Source organism: Psammomys obesus, unplaced genomic scaffold (assembly GCF_907164565.1).
Source record: "Psammomys obesus unplaced genomic scaffold, mPsaObe1.curated_primary_1811, whole genome shotgun sequence".
NCBI lineage: Eukaryota > Metazoa > Chordata > Mammalia > Rodentia > Muridae > Psammomys > Psammomys obesus.
This window is the reverse complement of record NW_026592509.1, coordinates 443,028-464,089: the sequence shown is the minus strand read 5'-3', so window position 1 is coordinate 464,089 and position 21,062 is coordinate 443,028. Positions and strand designations below refer to the sequence as shown.

Genomic DNA, 21,062 nt, shown 5'->3' with positions numbered 1-21,062 from the left:
GGAGAGTATAGGTAGCACCAGACTGGACTAGAATATGTATCTGGTCTGTAGTGGAAGGGGCTTCTCGGACCCAGGTGAGGGGTTTGGAGTCTGCCCAGGTTGCCTCCCTGCTCCCCTAGGGAAGGGTAGTTACAATGGCGGTGAAGGACAGAGGCTGGGCTGTAATTTATGGTAATGAGCTGGGCAGTCCTGTCACTCTAGCCGAGGGGAGGAGTCAAGTGCACGAGAGGAGGGCCTAAGAGAGCTGCTGGGCGTGAGAGACCAGGGGTTGCTGCTGCCGAGAGGAGGCGTGACCCACCTGCGAGCAGAGCCTGCGCCAGGCTCTCCAGTGCCCTGGCACCCTGATGGGAGCCCGTGCGCCCAGACTGTGCTTGCTTCTCTCTTGCCTTTATCTATTCAGGGTTGAGCCTGCTGCGGAGTTCATGCGGGTGCAGCGCCAGGGTGAGAAGGGGTGTAAAGTAGAAAAGTCCGGGGCCGGGGGAACAGGCCTGCGCTGGTTTGAGGGAGAGAGAAAGAGTCGGTGTGAGGAAGGACGGAGACCTGTGAGAGGGGAGGCAGACATCCAGGCCTGGGACCCAGACGATTCTAAGTCAGTTGAGAAGAGACCCAAGGTGGAGAATTAGAGAGAACTGAGGCCCAAGGAATGAAGGAAAGAGAAAGACATTCTCTGGAAGGACCCTGGGAGCTGGAGAAAGCTGGGGGAGGGTGCAGGCAGTGGGTTCCGGGGGTCAGGCTTGAATACGGTGGGAAGCCCCAGTGAAGGGGCCTTACCTGGAGTGGAGAATATGGTCCTTCCCCAGCCTCAACGCTCATGTGGGAAGCCAGTGCGGAGCCGCAGCAGGAGCCTGCTCCTGAGCCCAGGTGAGTCCCTCTTATTCTCGGCGCAAATGGCTCCAGGGGCTTAGTGTAAAGGGAGGGTCAGGCTTTGGGATGTGTGGAAGAGTGGCTGCCCCTAACTCCTCACACACGCCACGCTCCTTTCTCATCCAGCCACAGCTACCATGAGATGTCCCTTGTAGCCGAAGATGTCACAAAGGTTGTAGAAGACCAGGTAAGAGAGGGCCTTTTTCTGGGCCTGAGGTCACCAAAGGTCTTCCTTGGGGGTTATCCAAAGGAGAGCAAACACTCCTGGTGTGTATCTGAGTGTGCAAATTTGTGAAATCCATCTGTTTGCATTTTTCTAGTCTCTTGGGTCCCTAGTATTTGTCTTTTTTAGGTGGGGCAGGCGGAAGGCCCTTTCAGGAGACAGCTAATTTCCCCTCCATCCCAGCGGAGAGCAGGCAGCCGAGGGTTTAAGAGAGTGGAGTTCTCTTCTCTGTCTGGCCTGCCGACGCTGCAATCCTATCGCAGGCCCCTCTCCATACCCTGTGCAGTGCCCCAGGAAGGCAACTCTGAGAGGCAGGCAAAAACTGGGCCACCTGCTGGGGGCTGCAAGGAAAGGCTGGCTCAGGAGGAGAAGCCTGAGGGTGGATGGAGCTTGAGGAAGGGCACTTGAGATTGTCACACACACACACACACACACACACACACACACACACACACACACCACACATGGGAGTGAGCATCCTGACCATCCCTGGGGCCCATCCACCCAGGATCCTTTGCTTTCTGGGAGAGGCGGAAGGTCTGTTTTCTCCACTTGCAGAGCTGGGTTCATCTCTAGATTGCATGACTCAGATTCACTTTCTAATCCTGGCTTACATTTATCTTCCTTCTCATACAACCACAGACCCTTTATACACCCTTTATACAGCCCACCCATCGCAATGTTCCCTCAGAAGGCTTGACCCTCAGCTGCATCCAGCCCAGTGGTCAGCTCAGGGTAGCTCTTGTGTCAGCAGAAATAACATACTATAGAAAGAAGTGTCCGTGCTACCTGCCCTTCGGAATTAGGTGCAGAAGCCCAGGATGGGCAGAGGTGGGCATGCTCCCCTCCCCCCGCCCCCGGCCTGTTTTTCCTGCTCTTCTAGGCTTGAAGTTTCAGGATCAGAGTCCTGTACAGTTTGAGATGAAAAGTGAAAGTTGAAAGGGCGCTCTTTTCATAGCTAGGGAAGCTGACTTTCCACCCCACAAGGAGCAGGTAGACCCAAGTGTTGGTGGAGCTAGTCCTGCCCCTCTGCCCACAAGACTCTAGAAGTTTGTATCATGGAGATAATCACTCTTACACCACTCATTCCCAGTGGGCAGAACGCCTCCCTTGCAGGTTTCCTGGTTAGGCAGCCTTGCCCTTTTCCACTGAGAAGAGCCGTGTCCTGGGATTTCTATCACTGGGATAAGATGCTATGACCAAAAATAAGTTGTGGAAAAACAGGTTTATTTTCATCTACAATCTCAGATCACAGCTCATCACCGAGAGAAGTCTAGACAGGAACTCAAGACAGGATTTTGTAGACAGGATCTGATTCAGAGGCCATGGAGGGATGCTGCTTACTGACTGGCTGGCTCCCCATGGCTTTTTAGTCTGCTTTCTTATACCATCCAAGATCATTTGCCCAGGGGTGGCACTGCCCCCAGTGAGCTGGGCGCTCCCACCTTAATCAAAAAATTCCCCACAGACTGGCCTAGAGGCAAATCTTTTATTTTTTATTCACTTCACATCCTTGTTGTAGCACCGTTCTTCTTCCCCTCCCTCCCCCTCCCTCCCCCCTTTTTCTCAGAAAAGGGGGGCTCCCTTTCCCATACATACCAGCTCATCAAATTGCACCCCTCCCAAAGGACTCAGGCTTGTGTCTGCTGACATAAAACTAACCAACATAGGCCCTGCACAGGTCCTGCACATCTGGACCAGGTGATGGCGGCAGACACTGCCCATTTCTCCAGAGAGTTAAAAGGACTGACATTGCCTCCCTCTCCAGTGACTAGAGAGGACTAAGGCCCGCATACTATGTATGCTTTGGGGGCTTTCATGCAAAGTGCCTGGTCTAAGAAAGTAGCAGTGGCTCTTCCCTCCCCTCCCCTCCCCTTCCCTTCCCTTCCCTCCTTCTTTTTTTTCTTTCTTTCTTTCTTTCTTTCTTTCTTTCTTTCTTTCTTTCTTTCTTTCTTTCTTTCTTTTTTTGAGATAAGTTCTTACTATGTAGCTTTGGCTGGTCTAGAACTTGCTTTGTAGACCTCTGGCCTTGAACACACAGAGATTTCTCCCTGCCTCTGCAGAGCACAGACATTCTCCAGAGGACTTGAGCTATAATCAGAAGGCCATGAACTAGGCCAAGGGGTGGGGGTGGGGGAATCCTTGTTGTTTCAGACACCAGGTGAGATTTAGTATACTTTCAGATATTGCTGCTATAACCACGGGAGTGTTAGCAGTGCCAACAACCGATGGAAATCACAGGCATTTCCTATTACCAGCCAGTGTCATTTATGTCTGCCGCTCTTACACATTCTTGGCAGTGAGGAGACTTGCTGATGGATCTTATTTTATGTGTTACTAAAGAAGTACAGTTTTAACAAAGCACACAGAAAGAAAACATTTCTATGTTTACATTATAATTGGTTTCCTTTGTAAGCTTCCTTTTTATGTATTTATAAACACTTTCTGAGAATGTGCCATCACAGGCTAGAGCATTAAAGGGGTTCATGACATAAGAATGATTACAAACCACGCCTCCTGATCTCGGTGTGTGGCATCTGAATGCATGAGGTATGCATTCCCCAAGGCTAAGCCCAATTAGAAGCTGTCCAGGGACATGGGAGGAGGGTGTAGCTGCTCCCTCCACATGCTCATTCCCAGTCCCTGTGGCCTCTGAAGGCCCTGAGGAAGGCTGTGAAGCTAGGGCACCTGATTCCTGGGACTAGGTATTTCTGGGGAGATCTCAGGAATCAGGGGCCAAAGTGTGGTGAGAACACAGAAAACTGAAAGACGGTGGGTCCAGGACTTCTCACGTGGCATGAAGGAGGTGGTCTAGCCTCTGGTGAGCAGGGAGTCAGCTTCCTGCAGTAAGCTCGGCTGGGCTTCAAGCTGGAGGCTTCTGGACATTTCTTACATTCTGAGTCTGCTTTGGGAGCCGGCCTCATCCTGGGCATGCTTAGATGCTGTGTAAAAAGACCCTGGTGCCTGCAACTAACTGTTCTTTGTTCCTAACAGGAGCCTGAAGCTCCAGATGCAGCGGCCATGTCTTCACGGGAGAGGCGGCTCCACCGTGCCAAGTGCGCACCACCTTGTAAGTTGTGCCTTCCCCGTGGCCTGTGCGTAGGGGAGTCCAGCCTGCCGAGAGCCTGAGAGGGTTCCGCTTGTGACCCCCTTTCTGTGCCTGGAGTCTCTTCCTATCTTCCCCGGCTTGACCTGCAGGCCTCTCTCTGTCCTGTTCACAGCCCTGTGGCCTGGCTCCCGCTCATACTGTCTAATTCATGAGATTGCTGCCTCACAAGATGGTTGACCCTCAACCCACTTCATACTCTTTTCAGTCTTGCTTCCTACTTCCTGGGGGGTGATCCTTCCGTGTGTCAATTCCCATGGTCTCTGTCCTTACTCTCCTATGTCTGAGGCCTCCTTGTCCCCTCCCTGATGTCTGTGACCTCATCACGTCCTATGCCTGTGCGGCCTCCATCAGAGAACCATGTTTGTCCTGCCCATTGCTCCTTCCCTCACCGTACTGTCTCCTCCTCATATGCTCACTCTCTCTCCTGTGTTCTCAAACCCATCCCCATTCATACTTTGGTCTCTTCTCCTTTAACAGCACATGCACGAGCATCTCAAGGCTGTCTCCCACAACCCTGAAAGGCTTCGTATTCTTGGTTTTGCTGTCTGACTTGCTAGCCAGGAGCTAATCTTAGGGAACTGAAGGTCCAGGTCAAGTGGCCTCAGGCCACCTTATGCTACTGAAGGCTGAAGCTCTAAGACTGCATCCTGAATTCCCATCAGAAAAGGGACTGTGCTGTGCCCTGTGCGTGCTGTATGGCCTCCACGAGGCTGTTTGTCTGGGCAGGGCCCTTGCTTCCCGGGTGCCTCTGGAGGAGGTGTGTGTCCTGTCTTGTTCTGCTGGTGTGGTGCAGTGGGCAACACCTCTCTTGCAGACTTGTTCTCCTGCTTTAACGGGGGCGAGTGTGTGCACCCAGCCTTCTGTGACTGCAGACGCTTCAATGCCACTGGGCCTCGCTGCCAGCTGGGTAGGTCTGCTCTCTCCAGCCCCAGAAGGGACCGTGCGTGGGCACAGAAAAGCTGTAGGCCTGAGAGCTGGGAGTGGTGCTGTGCCTGAGGAGCGGGACAGCCCTGCCAGATCTGGAGCCCACCAGCCTCCAGCACCATGCCCATACAGATCCAGGCTCCCTGTGCTCTGTCTCAGTGTATAACTCCGGCCCTGAGCGGGACAGCATCTGCCGGGCCTGGGGGCAGCACCACGTGGAGACGTTTGATGGCCTGTACTACTACCTCTCTGCAAAGGGCAGTTACACGCTGGTGGGATACCATGAACCTGAGGGGCAGAGCTTCTCCATCCAGGTGAGGCCTCCTCTCTCCTGCCCTGCTGGTCCCTGCAGGCTCCACCAGGCTCTGGGAGCCATGGAGGCTGGAACCTGCTTCCCTTAAAAAGGCTGGAGCCTCCCTTCCTTTCCCACTTTCCCCAGCTCCTACTCAAGGACTATGTCTCTATAAGGAGCCACAGTCTCTAAGCCTCTGCTCACCCACTTGCGGCTGGCTGTTCCTGGCTGCCGCTGATGGCCCCTAGCTGCCCCTGGCTGCCTCTGGCCATCCACTCATTTAGTCAGGCTTCCATGGCACATGCTGTATTCTTTTCCCAAGTACAGAGTTTCATAGAGGGAGGCCTTAGGACAACAGCACAGATGTGGTCTTTGTCTTCAAGGAACTTGATTTTAATAGAGAAACCACAGCAAACTGAGAGGAGTTATTTCAAGTGCAACTCAGAGCTGAGGTGGCAAAATGTCAAAGACTAAAAGGCAATGCCCTGGAAACTGATCTGGTCTATTGTGGACAGTGATGACAGAGGTTTCTTATAAGAGGTGACAGTTACTGAGGTAGAAAAGGAGGCTCACTGGAGCTAGCCAAGAGAAGAGAAGAGAAGCTGCGGTGGGGTAGTGGAAGGCATTCTAGACAGAGGAACACACATGTCAAGGGAGAGTGTGGTGCCTCAGAGAGGATGACGGGGATTTTGGGTGGGTCCCTGTGCAGCTGCTATCTTTAAGGCCCCCTTCCTATGTCTGCTGACATCAACATCCCAAGAAGCCGAGGAGACATCTCTGGGCAAACATCCACACCCCTCAGCTCGACGGGTCTTACAAGGACTATTTCCTGGCGGGTCTCTTTCTCTGCAAGTGACCTCTCTGGGGCCAGACCATGTCTTTTGGGCTTGTTCCCTGAACCTGGATGGGTGTCTGGTAAAAGCCTGCTGGACACCTGGATGCCGTGGGAGGCTCTGTGCCCATCAGGTCTGATGGGCATTTCTGACAGACGGCACCATGGTCAGCTGTGAGCTGCAGTGGAGAAGATAAGATTAGGGAGTTTTTAGCGCTCACTCAGGGAGCCCTCCCCTGGCTGGATGTGATACTTGTGCCTCAGGCATAGACTGAAGGGCACATCCTAGGCGTCTAGGTGGCATGGCCCGCGTCGCCTTCTAGTCCTCAGAGTTTTTGTAACTGTGTTGTTTGCAAGACAGATATGTTGCAAGTAGATAGTAGAATGAGACGCCATGTGAGCGAGTTATGAAATCAGTGTAGTGAGTCACACCTTGCACCATAAAAGGAGAATAAACACACACACACACACACACACACACACACACACATGTCCCCATTATTACGAAGCTGTAGAACTTTGCTTTGTTTATATATAGATATTTCTTGCCGTGTGTGAGTCATGGTCAGAAATACTTGATCCTGACCATTCACGGTCTAGTGGCACACCCCTTGAGTCCCAGAATAGAGGGACTGAGGGGCCAGAGGCAGGTGGGCCTCTGTGAATTTGAAGCTAGCTTGGTCTGCCTAGTGAGTTCCTGGCCCGCCAAGACACATTGTAAGGTTCTGTTTGAACAGAACCAGCGATGCTAACTTAGGACAAGGGTGGCCTCCCTGATTCCCCTCACCGTCTAAGGGTAAGAGAGTGGGGACCTGGCTCCGGGGAGTGTTTCCCCCGTGGCAGATGAAAATATTTTTCCTAAGCACTAGAGACCTGCCCCACCCTCTGCATCTTCAGCCCTTGCTGGAGAAGATGTGTGTGGAACCAGCAGCACAGGAGGGGTGTGTCACGTGCGCAGGGCAGGGCTAGCTGCTGCGTGCCTGGAGCGTGTGTGTAGACTGTGGCTGTGTCTGGGTATGCACATCTGAGGTTCAGTGAGTGCGTGTTTTGCCTTTTGATGTGGTGCATCTTAGAGATGCTCCCAGGGATCTGGGAAAGGCTCTGGATTCTGAACCATTCAGATCCGGGTCAGAATCTCAGCTTCCCTATTTTGTAGTCTTGGGCGCATGTGACCCTAGTCCCTTCTCTCTGTTCCTCAAATAATCGTGAAATACGGGTAGTGGTTGCTCCAGCCCCGCTGCAGCGTGGGAGGCGGCACAGGGAAGGGTCATGGAGGAAAAGCGTCAGCACACAGGGCTCACACAGGCATCCCACACTGGTGGCCAGAAGCTCAGGGTGGCCTGTGGCCGTCGCTGCAGACCTCCTCTGAACTTCCTGCCTCCGCCATCAGGCGCACAACGACCCACAGTGTGTCTCTGCCCACTACACCTGCCCGAGGTCTGTCAGCCTCTTCCTTTCCGGGGAACCTGAGATCCGCCTGGCAAAGGAGGTCACCCATGGAGGTGTGAGGTAACTATGCCCTCCCACCTCCCTGACATGGGGCAGCAGATGTCCGTCCCGTCAAGCTCAAGGGAAGCTGAGAACTGGGGACAGACAGCATTTCCAGCCTGGGGCAGAAGCACACACCTGGCCAGTGTGTGTCTGGCCAACGGTACTGGCAGATGGATGCATGCCTCTTGGTTCCCTACAACTATCAGAACCAGTGGGTTTCCTCCTGTTTAGGAAAACAGTAAAGCTTCCTGGAAAGCTGTCTCCTACTAGACACCTTTCTCCTGAGCTCACATACGGTTCCTCTGAGCAGACACTTACACATACTTACCTTTTCTGAGGACAGAGGATCATTTTGAGTGACAATTGTCTTGCTGGGGCTCCTAGGGGCCGTCTGTATGGAGAAGACTCTGCCCCACACTAAATGGCCCCAGACTGAACTGTCCTTGCTCTCTTTCTCGATGTTCTTTCCTTCTTTGCTATCTAATGTCCTGAGCTGCTGCCTTAAGGCCCCCTCTTGCAGGGCCAGTGTCTGCCCCGGCCCTCTGGAGCTGGAAGCTGGGTGCTAAGCTTCCCGGGGCAGAGAGCAAGGCTGGGCCTGAGGCGTTTCTCCTGCAAACGAAGCAGGTGTTCAGACCCACAGCTGTCGGACTTTGTTTCTCTTATTATGGGTGGGAACTGCCAGATTCTAGACCCCGTGGCTGGGAAGCTGAGAGGGGGCGGGTGTAGGAGGGCTCCTGTTGTGTTCGTTTTTTAAACTCTATTTTATTTGAGGTATTTAAGCCTCTATCTCCCTTCCACCAACCCTTTAACCTGAGGTAAGAGAGAGAGAGGGCTAGTGGGGAGAGGGGGCTGTTTAGAGTCGATGGATTCTTTTGGGGCTATCCCAATCTCTGTCAACAGCAAATGCAGCCAGCAGTCTCCCCCAAGCCGCTGCATTGAAAATTTTCTCTCTGTCTGTCTCTAAGCCACCACACTGTCCTTCTCTGGTCTCTCCAAGCTGCCACACCTTCTTTTCCTAGGCTCTTATAGTCTTCAGAGCCCTAGATCACACCCCTCTCTGTGCTGCACGAGGCAGGCGGCTACCAGCTGTGGACACTCCCCACAGGAGGCATTTATCAGCTGTGGACAAAATAAAGCCCAAACTCAAAACCAAAATCAAAACAAAAACATATTTACATAACCTAACTGAGTTTTTAAACAAACCAAAACTTCCGTTACAGGCTCCTCTCTGTTCTCCATCTCTCTCCTTCTCTTTCCACTCTTCCTGTTCCAGACCATCACAGTAAAATAAGAAATCTTCTTCTATGGTATCGTTTCTCTCCTGCCCCCTGGGAGAGAGGAGCTGGAGGATTGATAACATTTATTCCTGCCAATGATACTGTGATTTTGAAAGCCCTCTGAAGATGAAAGCACCCTGATGCACCTTGGTGTGCTTAAGAATTCTGGGAACTTGGAGGAGGGGGACACAGGAACTCATGTCATGGGGCAGGGGTGGCAGGCCTGTGGACTCTGTGGGACACCCTGAAGCCCTGGGCTTCGCCCTCAGGGTCCAGCTGCCACAGGCCGTGGCAGGCATGCAGCTGCAGCAGCTGGCTGGCTACGTCATCGCGAGGCACCCCTCAGCTTTCACGCTGGCCTGGGATGGGGCCTCAGCTGTCTACATCAAGATGAGCCCTGAGTTTCTGGGCTGGACCCACGGGCTGTGTGGCAACAACAATGCTGACCCTCAGGATGACTTGGTGACCAGCTATGGTGAGTCCAACAGATGGTCCCTTGTGGGATATTTTGCTAGCGACGAAGAAGACTGAGTCAGGATGGGAAGTGTTACTCTGGCCAGATCTCTGGTATCGTGGCTATGGTGGTGAAACCCAGTGGGAGGCAAGGGCTCGCTTTCAAAGTTCTGTCATCTTAGACATGTTCTCAACTATGTCCTGGGCCTCAGTCTCCTCAGCTGTAAAGACTGGGATTGTATGTAGATCAAGTGCACACTTTGCCAGGTGGGTTTGATCCCACAAGGCTTCCGGAGGAAGTGGGAGTCAGAGGGTCAGAGAAAGCCAGGAAGAGACAGGGCCAGACAGGAGCCAAAGCTTCTGATGGGTAGGTTGGTAAGAGGTGCCAGTGAAGCTCCGGGCACATCAGGGCGGCCCTGGCAGAAAGCTCAAGGTGCCCGCTGTGTGCTAAGCACTTTACAGCTCTAGTTCTTGGCATCATTCTCCCTAGAAATTAACTGAGGCTGAGAAGATGCAGGTGCTGCTTCAGGCTTGCACACTGGCCCTCACCTGTGTCACTTCTGTTGCGTGTGGAGCTGTTGTGAGACAGTACAGGTTTAGGACAGTCGCACCGCTTCTGAAGAAACGGCTTTTCCAAGAGACTGGCTGAGCCGGGAGCACTGAGGCTGGCTTCTTCCAAACCGCTTTCCCCTGTTACCCGCTCAGAGCCCTCAGTCCTGCTGGTTTCCCTGCAGGGAAGCTGACTGATGATGTAGGGGAGTTTGTGCTCAGCTGGCAGGAGCAGACCCCCAACGGCCCTCCAGGGCCTGTGCCTCCTCCCCCGCCTCGCCCACCATGCCTGCAGCAGAGCCCAGGGTCCATGCAGGTCTGTGTCCTGGGGGGGCACCCCACCCCCATAGCAGAAAGCTGTTGATGGTAGGGCCCAGGGTAGCCCCTTCCTTCTCTCTGCCTTCCCCTGCGTAAGTTGGGGTTCCCTGTGGAAACGGTGAATGGAGAGCCTTTCTCCCAGTCCAGCTCCCGTCTCTGCCCCTCCCAGGGCGTGTATGAGTGGTGCGAAGCACTGTTGAGGCCTCCCTTTGACACCTGCCACGCCTACGTCAGCCCTCTGCCCTTCACAGCCAGCTGTACCAGTGACCTCTGCCAGTGAGTGGGCAGCTAGGTGGGGGGTGCCTTTGGGTTACAGAGAGTGACTCCTAACAGACTTGAGGGTTCAAGATGCAGGCCAGTGAGCCTAATAATACTCAGCCTTTACAGACCTGCTTTCCAAAGCTCGGAAATTCTGATTTGCCAAGATGGGGTTCAGCTGTCCCGTTCAACAAAGGCCCAGAGATGGGGCTCAGCTCCCTCAGGGCCCCACAGCCAATCAACAACAATGCTGGGGCTCAGATCTCAGCTTCCTGCTTTGAGTAGCTTAACTTCTAGGGGAAGTTCTGGGAGTGGCTATGACAGCGGTTCTCAGCCTGTGGGGGGCGGCCCCCTTGGCGTTCAAACGACCCTTTCACAGGAGTGGCCTAAGACCATCAGAAAACACAGATATTTACGTTACGATTCATATCAGTAGCAAAATTACAATTCTGAAGTAGCAATGAAAATGATTTTATGGTGGGGGTCACTGTAACATGAAGAGCTGTATTAGCAGGAAGGTTGGGAACCCCTGGACAGTGGGATGGTGACAGGCTGGATTTCTCACAATCAGTCTTCTTGTACAGATCAGGAGGCGATGAAGCCACTTGGTGCCGAGCACTGACGGAGTATGCCCGGGCATGTGCACAGGCAGGGCGCCCCCTGCAGGGCTGGAGGACCCAACTCCCACAATGCAGTAGGTGTAGGCTGGCGGTAGGCCAGGAGGGGAACCTGTCCTGATCGCTCAGAGCCACAGCTGTCAGAGCCTTAAGCTCTGAGGTTCCATCCTTGTGACAGATGGAAGAGCCAAGGCTGAGCCTGAAGGGTGGGTCTGGGGCCACAGAGTGAGATGAAGGTGGTCCTCGGTGCACCCTGCTTTCACCAGTCCCTTGGCTACCGAATACTCCAGCGGGGGCTGGAGGATCAGGGAAAGGAGAGTCCCGGCATCCCGGGCCCTGGGGGAGGGTAGGTGCAGGCCAAGCAGACAGGCCACAGCCTTCTCCCTCTCAAGCTGTGCACTGCAAAGAGAAGGCCTTCATCTTCAACGAGTGCATTGCTTGCTGCCCGGCTTCCTGCCAGTCCCGTGCTTCGTGTGTGGACAGCGAGATCTCCTGTGTGGATGGCTGCTACTGCCCCAACGGTTCGCTGGGAGTGGGTGGGTGGGTGGGGTGTCAGTGGGGGCTCGTAGTGTCTTCCTGGCCTGGCATGGATGAGTGGGAATCGGGAGCTTGGAGGATGCCTGTTTGTGGGCTGTGTGAAGGAACGAACAACTAAACCAATAAGTGAGTGATTATAGAGGTGAGCGGGCGGGGCTCAGCTTCTTGACAGTTTGACTCATCAAGCCATTTGTGTTCATCTGGTCTGAGCTTTTCAGGTGAAGGCAGCCATTCATTCGTTTATGTGCACTTTTTTTTTTTTTTAAAGTATCCATTCAGTTACATTGTCCTGTGTCTGGTGGCATGTTTATGAGTAACTTGGCTGGATGGAAGGGTGAGTGTAAAACTGTAAAGCTGGGGCTGGGGCTCAGTCCGTGCTTGCTTAGCACATGCAAAGCCATGTGGCGCTTCCCAGTGCCTGTGACACTAGCATTTAGGAGGGATGCAAGGTCATCCTCGGCTATATAAGGAGTTCAAGGCCATCCTGGGACACAGAAGTAAAGGGACAGGCCTTGGTTTTAAGGAACAGAGCCTGCTTCCAAGGATGTGATGCCCCAGCCTGAGGTACAGTGTGGCGAAGGCTGGCCAGGGAGCCGTGAGAGAGATCTGGGATTGGTGGGATGTGGGGAGGCCGGGGAGGTCTACCAGAGGAGGTGGTGAGAGACAGCATGGCAGGGTTTGAGAGGTGGTGGGGAGTTAGGTTGTGTGCAGTGTGGTGCGCGGCGTGGGAGTCTGCCTGCTGGTGTGTGTGGGGAGAGTGCTGTCCTGCCTGAGCCAGGATGTAGAGGAGAAAGCTCTGCACATGGGGACCCTTCTCCGAGCACCTGGGAAGCCGCCACGGTGGCTTGTGAGCAGGGGCAGTGGTGAGTGGCCCTTTGCTGTCACACCCTAGGGCTGATCTTTGAGGATGGGGGCTGCATGCTGCCAGCTGAGTGTCCCTGTGAGTTCCATGGGAGCCTACACCCGCCTGGCTCTGTGGTGACGGAAGACTGCCATGCCTGGTCTGTGTCCACTGCCTGGAGGGACGGCCTGGGGAAGCCAGAGCTTTAGGCTACCTAGCTGGGGTTGGGGAAGCCTGAAAAAACAAGGATTACTCACTCAGCCTCTGAGACCCAAAGGGATGTCATCAGGTTCATGGGGGGAGGGGTACTCTTTACCAGCCACTTTAGAAACGGGACGCTGTGGGATGGGGCCTGGGACAGTGTCTGGGCGTCGAGGGCAGGCAGGCCATGCTCGTAATCTCTGTGTTTCAGTACGTGCACTGCAGGGAAGTGGGTGTGCAGCTCTTCTGTCTGTCCAGGTACATCTGACTCTCACCTTGGCCATGCCTTCTTCTTCTTCTGGTCTCATAGGTTTGGGGCAGGGACATTCAGGGGCCAATGAGTGTGTGGTTCACAAAGCTAACTCTGACTCCCTTTATTTCCTCTGTTATTTTGGTCTTGTCTACCTTCTTCCAGAACTTGGGGGTTGCATTGAAACTGGGTCCCATGCCTAGGGCTTGGTCTCTCCTCTCTCCTCAGAGAGACATGCTGGGAAGGCTTTGTCTACCTTCAGAACAGAGGCATCCTAGCCTACTCAGTTCCAGAGGGCAGAGGCTGGCACCTGCTGTAGGCTTGGAACTGCAGGGCTGAGACAGTTCCTGTTGGGGGAGGGGAACAGTCCCAGGCCAGGCGGCTTCCCTGAGTAAGTTGTCCTTCTCCCTCAGCTGAGTGCTCCGTGACTGGTGACATCCACTTCACGACCTTCGATGGGCGCCGGTACACATTCCATGCCACGTGTCAGTACATCCTAGCTAAGAGCCGCTCCTCCGGCACCTTCACCGTGACGCTGCAGAACGCCCCATGTGGCCTGGTAAGGCTGGTGGGTGGCCAGGTGGGCCTCCAGTGTTCCAAAAAGCCTCCCACAGCGGAGGGAACGTGGCGGAAGGACCCCTGGTCTTTCCACTACACAGCTGCCTGCTGCCTCTGTCATGATACAGAACTGGCTCCTCAGAGGCAGTTCAAGCGCAGGCCCTCTGCTGGCTGAGAGTCTGTTCTCCTTCCTGGGCCTCATTTTAGAGAAATCTCTAGAGTGGGCTAACTCTACTTAGTCTTCTGTGAATCACTGGTTTTCTTTTTTCATGTCTGGAAGGCACATTTGTTTGATGAATTCATTCATCAACTTCTGAAAGCTGTTGGAGTCAGAGGTTGTGTTGAGGAAGTTGGAGATTGCGCTGTCTTCTGGGCCTAATAGCTTAGTGGGCCAGGCAGGTGAGCAGCCCGAGAGCCACTGTCACAGCATCCATGGGGGTGTGGAAGGGGAAGGAGCTGATCCCTGAGCTGTGCCAGCCGTCCTTGAGCAGAGCAGAGACAATGGCCACAGCTGGTTGGGGCAGCTGTGCGTTTGGCTGTCCCCTGGCTGACTGTGGTGAGCCACCCCCTGACCCCTGTCTGGGCTAGCTCGAGCTTTTCACAGCAGAAACAGAGCTTTGTGCCCACTCCCACCCTGCATGCCTGCTCTCCTCGCTGCAGCCCTAGACCCTAGGGCCCTGAATGTGAGCTGACCACAGCTAGGAGGTCTGGACACACAGACTGGGGGTAGTGGATGAGGTGGCTTTCTTCTTTTGCCCTGAGTGGGCTCTTTCTTCTCTCACCGTAGCACATTCTTGGCTGTCCTCTATGCAGGAGACTGTCTTCCCAGGTGATCACTTCTGTGGATTTTGAAGGTGGGAAGAAATAGGAAATACAGAAAGACACAGAGCAGGCCCCACTTTTCCCATTCAGGCAGCTCAAGGGCCTCAGGGCACATGAGGACTGTGGGCCTCAGGGTGCATAGCCCTCTCTCTACTGTGTCCCAGATAGGCAGCTGGCCAGCCAAGTCTGTCCAGTTGGCCTCACTGATGGACAGTGCTTCTTGATTGCATGTTTTTTTCTTTATCTGCCTCAAGACAGGGTTCTGCCTCATGATTCTATTTGCATGATGAACCTTTGGAAGTTTTATCCCTGTTCTATGCTGAGCACAGCGAGGGCTCCAAGGAGGAGTCATACCCAACCCACGCTCAGCTGCTCACAGCTCACAGCTCACAGGCATGACATGCTCAGAGGTGTAAAGGGAAGTGCTGTAGCAGAAGACATAGTCCTGACTGTTAGCAGGAAGAAGGGAAAGCCTTAGCAGAGGAAGCATGTGGCCTGAAGGCACCCTGTAAAGATAAGCAGAGACGAGGAAGAGGTCACGCTGAGTGTACCAGAAAAGCAATGACGCTGGGATGGCCAGGATGGCGTGGGCCTGAGGGAGCGACACTTTTCCCCATTAGCTTGACTAAATAACTTTCTGCACAGCAGCCAATGCAAGTGCATGCCAAGGAGGTAGGCAAAGCTGTCCTCCTGTTTAAGTTTAACGGGGTGGCTTAGAGGCCTGGGGAAATTTCACGACGACCCAAGTCTTTCCCTTTCTCCAAGACTGGATGTTGTCACAGAGTCGTGCCACACCCACCTCTCAGGCAGTGGTGTGTTTACAGTCTGCAAAGGGCTGAGAAAGCCAACCTTGCACTTTAGGGTGTTAGAGTTCTTACAAAGACGGGCACATCCCCTCACACCCCATTTTTGTTGCTAATGTCTTATGTTATCTAATGACACGTTTCCTTGATAACATCTTATCTAATGCATATTAGATACTTTTTTTTCTGTGACAGAACACCATGGCCAATAGCAGCTTATGAAAGAATTATTTGGGCTTTTGGTTCCAGAGAGAGAGAGAGAGAGAGAGAGAGAGAGAGAGAGAGTCTGCCCTAGTGATGTACTTCAATCCACCATGCTCCTGTCCTAAAAGTCCTCCCTCCCCCCTAAAAGCAGCACCACCAGCTGGGGACCAAGCGTTCAGACACATGAGCCTTGGGGAGATTTTCAAACCAGCCCTGCATGCTGCACTGTAAGCTAAGGCCATGGCATACTCAGATTTTGCTGGGTTTCACCCAATGCCTTTTTTCTGGTCCAGCACTTTACAGTAGATGTAGTTCTGTGTCTTGGGCTCTTGGCTGTCTCTCAGACTCTCCTTGTCTAGGATGACCTTGAAAGCTTGTGGAGCCCTGGTCAGGTATTCTGCAGAAGGCTCTGTTGGGATTTGCTGATGGTTTTGTCTCATGACGAGATCTGAATATTCACATTTGAGGTGACAATCTATTGGACACTGGTAGATTTTTCCATTTGGCTCTCGCTTCCCTTTTCTGTACTCACATCATGCGTGTGTGTGCAGCCGTCTATGCAGGTCTTCATTTCCGGCCCAGAGGTAAGAGCACACCAGTAGGGGCTGGTCATCTGTGAAGACGTCCAAGCATGCTCCTGTAGGATGTTAACAGTGGAGACCGGTGAGCAAAGAAGGCAGGCTGCAACGACCCATGCCTGGAGGGTTAGAGCTGGAACAACCGTATGGTGTCATGTTTAGTTGATTTCGTGCTTTAGATCTCTTTCTATGTATCTGTAGAGATGTGATATATAGAAATGCTGGTAGATACACATGTGTCCGCAGGTTTTGCAGATACATACAAGGGTTGAGCAAAAGAAACTATACTCCATGCCATCGTACGTCTCTAGAGTTGGAAGAGTCTGTCAACATTCTCAGGGAAGCAGGACAGGAAATGTGTAGGAAAACATGGCCAAAGCAGCACATAGCTCCCACATATTCCTCCCCGAATCATGCAGCCATAACTCGCATGTCGCTTTTTGTGCCATAGTTTTCTGATCTGAGAAACGGTGTTGCTGCTCACAGTGGTGCTTACAGGTGGTGTTAGCGCAGAGTCCCATGGGGGCTGAGTGGCAGAGAGTGAGACATTTCCTGGACACTGGTCCTGAAGTCTGGCATGAGCGGAGTGAGGCTTCGCTTGATTCTTCACTATTGTGTTCCCCGGGACAGCGTTTCCCGGCTCTGCAGTCCCTCCCTGCTCTTTTGTGAGCTTTGCCAGCACCCCCTCCCCGCTCACAGCGGCCATGGCTCCCATTACGGTCATTCCATTCTGCACTTACTTATGTGATGTCCTGTCCCACACACGTGCAGTCTTGAGCATGAGACTGTGCCTCCTTGCTCTGCACGTGTCTGTGAAGCCTGCTGTGGTGTAGCCTGCACATGGCAAATGCTCAGGAGAAGAGAGGTATGTACCTGCTGTGTACCGGCCATGCCAGGGGTGGAGCACCTGAGGTCCAGGGACTGTCCAGGGGTGTTCCCCACCCCTGCCTTCCGTTGTGGCTGAATGGAACTTTGACCTTGTTTATAAAAGCTAGGCAAGGCTGCACCAGTGAGCCTTACAGACCTGACCCCTTACAGTTTTTTCTTTTTTTAAATTTTGAGGGTCTTGCGCAGTGTCTTAGGCTGGCCTTGGACTTGCTCTGTATCTCTGGCAGGCCTTGAACTAGTTGCTTTCCTGTGTTAGCTTCCTCAGTATACTTGGCTTCCTGCTTACCTCTCAGTTGGGTTCAGTATATGATGCATGAGCAGATCTGGTGAGAGGATGAGATTAAAGCTCTGGCTTGAAGTGGTGTGAGGAGGCCATGGTTTCCAAGGTGTGTTCTGTGTCTGTGGACAAATGAAAGCTAATTGTCATGTCCATTATTATTCTCCAGCTTCATGTACAACCTTGTCCATCTGGGCCTGATGAGCTCCCACATGGAGCACTGTGTTTGGCAATTCTTGATGCCCTTTGGGACTCTGCTCCTCACTCTGAGGAGCCTGCTTCTCAAGTTGGGCTGGCTCTTTGTCATGGAGGGTTCTGTTTGGGCCATCAGGACTCACAGCACCAACTAATGCTACTCGTGGGCCCTTCTATTTTTTTTCTAGAACCAAGATGGAGCCTGTGTCCAGTCAGTGTCAGTAGTCCTGCACCAGGACCCCCGGAGGCAGGTGACCCTGACCCAGGCAGGAGATGTCCTTCTGTTTGACCAGTACAAGATCACCCCACCCTACAAAGATGGTATGATAGCTCAAGATGGTCAAGGGGGCTAGTTGGGAGCTGGTAGTTCCGGCTCCTTTCCTTAGCAACTCTTCCCAAGAGGCCTGCTACATGGGCAGCTCCTCACGTGGATCAGGCTCTAACTCCAACATGGCAGTTTGATGGTTCCTTGTGACATTAGGCCATGCATGGGGCCTTCCTGTCTCTAGACTCAGTATTTATTCTCTTTTCTGATTCCTTAATCCAATGGAGAGTTGCAGGCAGCCCATAGGAAATATGTTTAATGGAAAGGCAAAGCTGCTAAGAAGTAAGCTCCAGCAACAGAAGGAACTGGGAAGGGGAAGTTGGAGCAGAGAGACGGAAAGAGGAGCAGCTCTGGGGGATCAGGAGGAGCAGGGCTGCAGCGAGTAAAAAGATCATGTAGGCCCTGAAGGTCGTGAAGATGAATATAATGGGAACTGAAGGCAGGGAAATCAAGAGTTCAAGGTTATCCTTGTCTACATGGTGAGTTCAAAGTAACCTAGGTTACATGAGGGTCAAAGACCAAAGCTGTAAAATGTGTGGCCATTAAGTCTAATGCATGATTGTGTAAAAACAAAGTTAAAGAATTCTTGTGTTAGAGCAGGAAACTACAGTCCCCCATGGAGAGCAGGGTTGTTTTTGGGAGCCCACAATGTGACATTTCTCAGTAGGGGCTGTGAAGGCAGGGTTTTCTGCAGGGTGAGGCCTGGGCTTGGGCGTGGGCCAGACAGGTGGCGGCTGGGTGCTTGCCTGTGTTGACAAGGTTGCTTACAGCCTGTCTTCCATTCTTTGGCTAGATGCTTTTGAGATCCGGAGGCTGTCCTCCGTGTTCCTGAGGGTGAGGACCAACGTGGGCGTGAGGGTCCTCTATGACCGGGAAGGGTTGCGGCTCTACCTGCAAGTGGACCAGCGATGGGTGGAGGACACTGTGGGCCTCTGTGGCACCTTCAACGGCAACACACAGGATGACTTCCTGTACGTGTCCCTGCCCTGTGACAGGAAGGAGAGGGAGACCCGTGGGCCCCTTGCGGTCAGGCATCCAGAACAGGCATCCTGACACACACACCCCACCTGTTGTTTCTTCGTCCACATTTAAATGGAGGTATAATTATCTCACATAAGCCTCGTGTTGCATAAGTCCTCCATGATCCCAGCCTCTGAGGTAGATGGGCTGTGCCATGAGAAAGGCTGCTTTGTAGTGAGGTCCTGACGTTTGAGACCTCAGGTTGGGTTTGACTAGCCTCACACATCTACTTGTTTTAATCAACTGCAAACACCTTTAGGTGAAGCTAAGCCCCCACCTCCCACCCCCAAGCCAAAGACACCAGCATTCCCACCGTCTGTCCCAGCAACCCACTGTAACCCTTCCCTTCATGGCGCTTGAAGGCTTTTGAGTGTGTACAAGGCAAGCCTCCCATTTCCCGGGAGCTGACAGTTGTGAGAACGACTTTTCTGGGCATGGCCACAGCTCAAGGTTTTGGGAGGAGACATCAGGCTGTCCAGAAAGGAGAACTAGGGAGGGAGGGAGTGCTCATGGGGCTGGAGAATCTGGTCAGCTCATCAAGATACACACAATGGCTGGTGCAGAGAGAAACATGGGAGGCGGCCTGATAAACAAGAAGCCTTCAGCTTTGCGGGGTGCACAGGAATAAGTGAACCTTCCTCCTGTCTTGCCCGGAAGGGCTGGCGTTTGGAGGCAGACCCTGGCTTAGTGTGTGGGCTCCTCCCCGCTGCCAGGCATGTGTGAGCCCCACCTGGTGTAGTTAGAAAACTCACCACCACAGCAGGACCGAAAGCCGAGCCTTCCCCTCACACATGCTTCCTTCACCATGGCACTCACGCTAGGCGTTAGCGATCATCAGCCCTGGCTGTGCTGTGGAAGTGTGCTCCTGTCAGCTTTCCCTCCACGCCTCCCCGTGCGTGCGCCAGCCATTTCCTTCCTGCATCTTGGGAGGGGAGATGGAGACTTCGTAGATTCACTACACTCTGGTGCTCTTCCTTAGAGTCCTGTTGCTCTCTCTCACTTGAAGAGCCAGGGTGGGCGCTAAAAGCGTACAGTCTTATGCTCATTTTGATTCCTTTGGGTCTTGTTAGACATGATTGTGTACGTGCACATCCTGAATTGTATGTGTTTGAACGTGGCGATGCAGAATGCCTTGACAGTCGCTGTGCCTGGCACACACGCGCAGTGTGTTTATAAGTGTGTGCACGTATATGCATATTTCTGTGTGTTCTGTGCAAGCGTGCTCACCTGACAGTGGCTCAGCCTGCATCCTCATGCCTGCACTGTGACCATGTGTGGCCACAGGTCTCCAGTGGGTGTGCCTGAGAGCACCCCGCAGCTGTTCGGCAATTCTTGGAAAACCCTGTCTGCCTGCTCCCCGTTGGCCCATGCCTCCTCTCTGGACCCCTGTGACGTACATCTTCAAGCTGGTGAGGAGGGGCACGGGGGACGCTTGGGAGTGAGCGGAGGTGGAACTGAGGAGAGGGCTGAGATGCCAACTTGAAGTAAAGGTGCCAGTCAGGTTCTTAGGAGTGACAGGAGGGGGGTGAACTCCAGGCACGTGGGAAGCTTCATGTTGTCACTGTCATAGTCATCTCAGTCCTGGATACCCAGCCCAAGGCAAAGGCCAGGTCCTCAGAAGCATTCCACACCCCCTCCACGCCGGGCCTCACCCCTCCACGCCAGGCCTCCTCTCTCACCCCCTCCACACCAGGCCTCACCCCTCCACGCCAGGCCTCCTCTCTTGCCCCCTCCACAACAGGCCTCCCCCCCTCCAACGTCCCCTCCATATCAGGCCTCACCCCTCCATGCCAGGCCTCCTCTCTTGCCCCCTCCACTCACTACCCAGTACCCTGCTCCAGCCACACTGGCATCTGACACTCAGGTCTGCCCTCCTCTGTACTCAGGCGGCTTCCTCTCCCAGCCACGCTCTCACCTCAGGATGAAACCCAGCTCAGCCCTTTTCTCAAACTTTTGCTCAGACATTACCTCCTCACAGAGGCCTTTCCGGTGACTTGAATTAAGGTGGTGATTGCCTTGCCTGCCGCACCTCACACCTAGCCCTCCCCCAGACTTCTCAGTGCCCCAGTTTCCTGCTCTTCTACCTGACCGGCAACACTGTTTGCTGGCTGTCTCTTGCAACCAGTTCAGTTCCCGGAGCGTCTGGGATTTGGCCAGTGGTGTTCACTTCTGTGGCTCTCTCAACAGATAGCTCCCTGCCTGGCGTGAGGTAGAATCACGACATGACATATCTGCTCACATTCCTGCTTTGTGCATGTGCCTGCATGTGTATATATATGTGCTAGTAAAGCCACAGATGTGCGCGCGCACACACACACACACACACACACACACACACACACACACACACACACAC

The 21,062-nt window shown here is 53.4% G+C and overlaps 1 protein-coding gene across 1 annotated transcript in view; it reads left to right on the top strand.

The window, feature by feature from the left end:
- The first annotated feature begins 344 nt into the window (after positions 1 to 344).
- Otog (otogelin) overlaps positions 345 to 21,062 on the top strand; it is a 68,027-nt gene continuing 47,309 nt past the window's right edge. Inside the window, exons 1-18 of the mRNA XM_055613698.1 lie at positions 345 to 441; positions 801 to 861; positions 991 to 1,051; positions 4,082 to 4,157; positions 5,011 to 5,103; positions 5,280 to 5,434; positions 7,635 to 7,753; positions 9,282 to 9,487; positions 10,200 to 10,330; positions 10,502 to 10,608; positions 11,175 to 11,284; positions 11,600 to 11,728; positions 12,637 to 12,745; positions 12,998 to 13,044; positions 13,450 to 13,595; positions 17,550 to 17,682; positions 18,480 to 18,657; positions 19,991 to 20,115. Of these exons, the coding sequence (XP_055469673.1) occupies positions 345 to 441; positions 801 to 861; positions 991 to 1,051; positions 4,082 to 4,157; positions 5,011 to 5,103; positions 5,280 to 5,434; positions 7,635 to 7,753; positions 9,282 to 9,487; positions 10,200 to 10,330; positions 10,502 to 10,608; positions 11,175 to 11,284; positions 11,600 to 11,728; positions 12,637 to 12,745; positions 12,998 to 13,044; positions 13,450 to 13,595; positions 17,550 to 17,682; positions 18,480 to 18,657; positions 19,991 to 20,115 (2,083 nt within the window). The remainder of the gene's footprint in view (positions 442 to 800; positions 862 to 990; positions 1,052 to 4,081; positions 4,158 to 5,010; positions 5,104 to 5,279; positions 5,435 to 7,634; positions 7,754 to 9,281; positions 9,488 to 10,199; positions 10,331 to 10,501; positions 10,609 to 11,174; positions 11,285 to 11,599; positions 11,729 to 12,636; positions 12,746 to 12,997; positions 13,045 to 13,449; positions 13,596 to 17,549; positions 17,683 to 18,479; positions 18,658 to 19,990; positions 20,116 to 21,062) is intronic.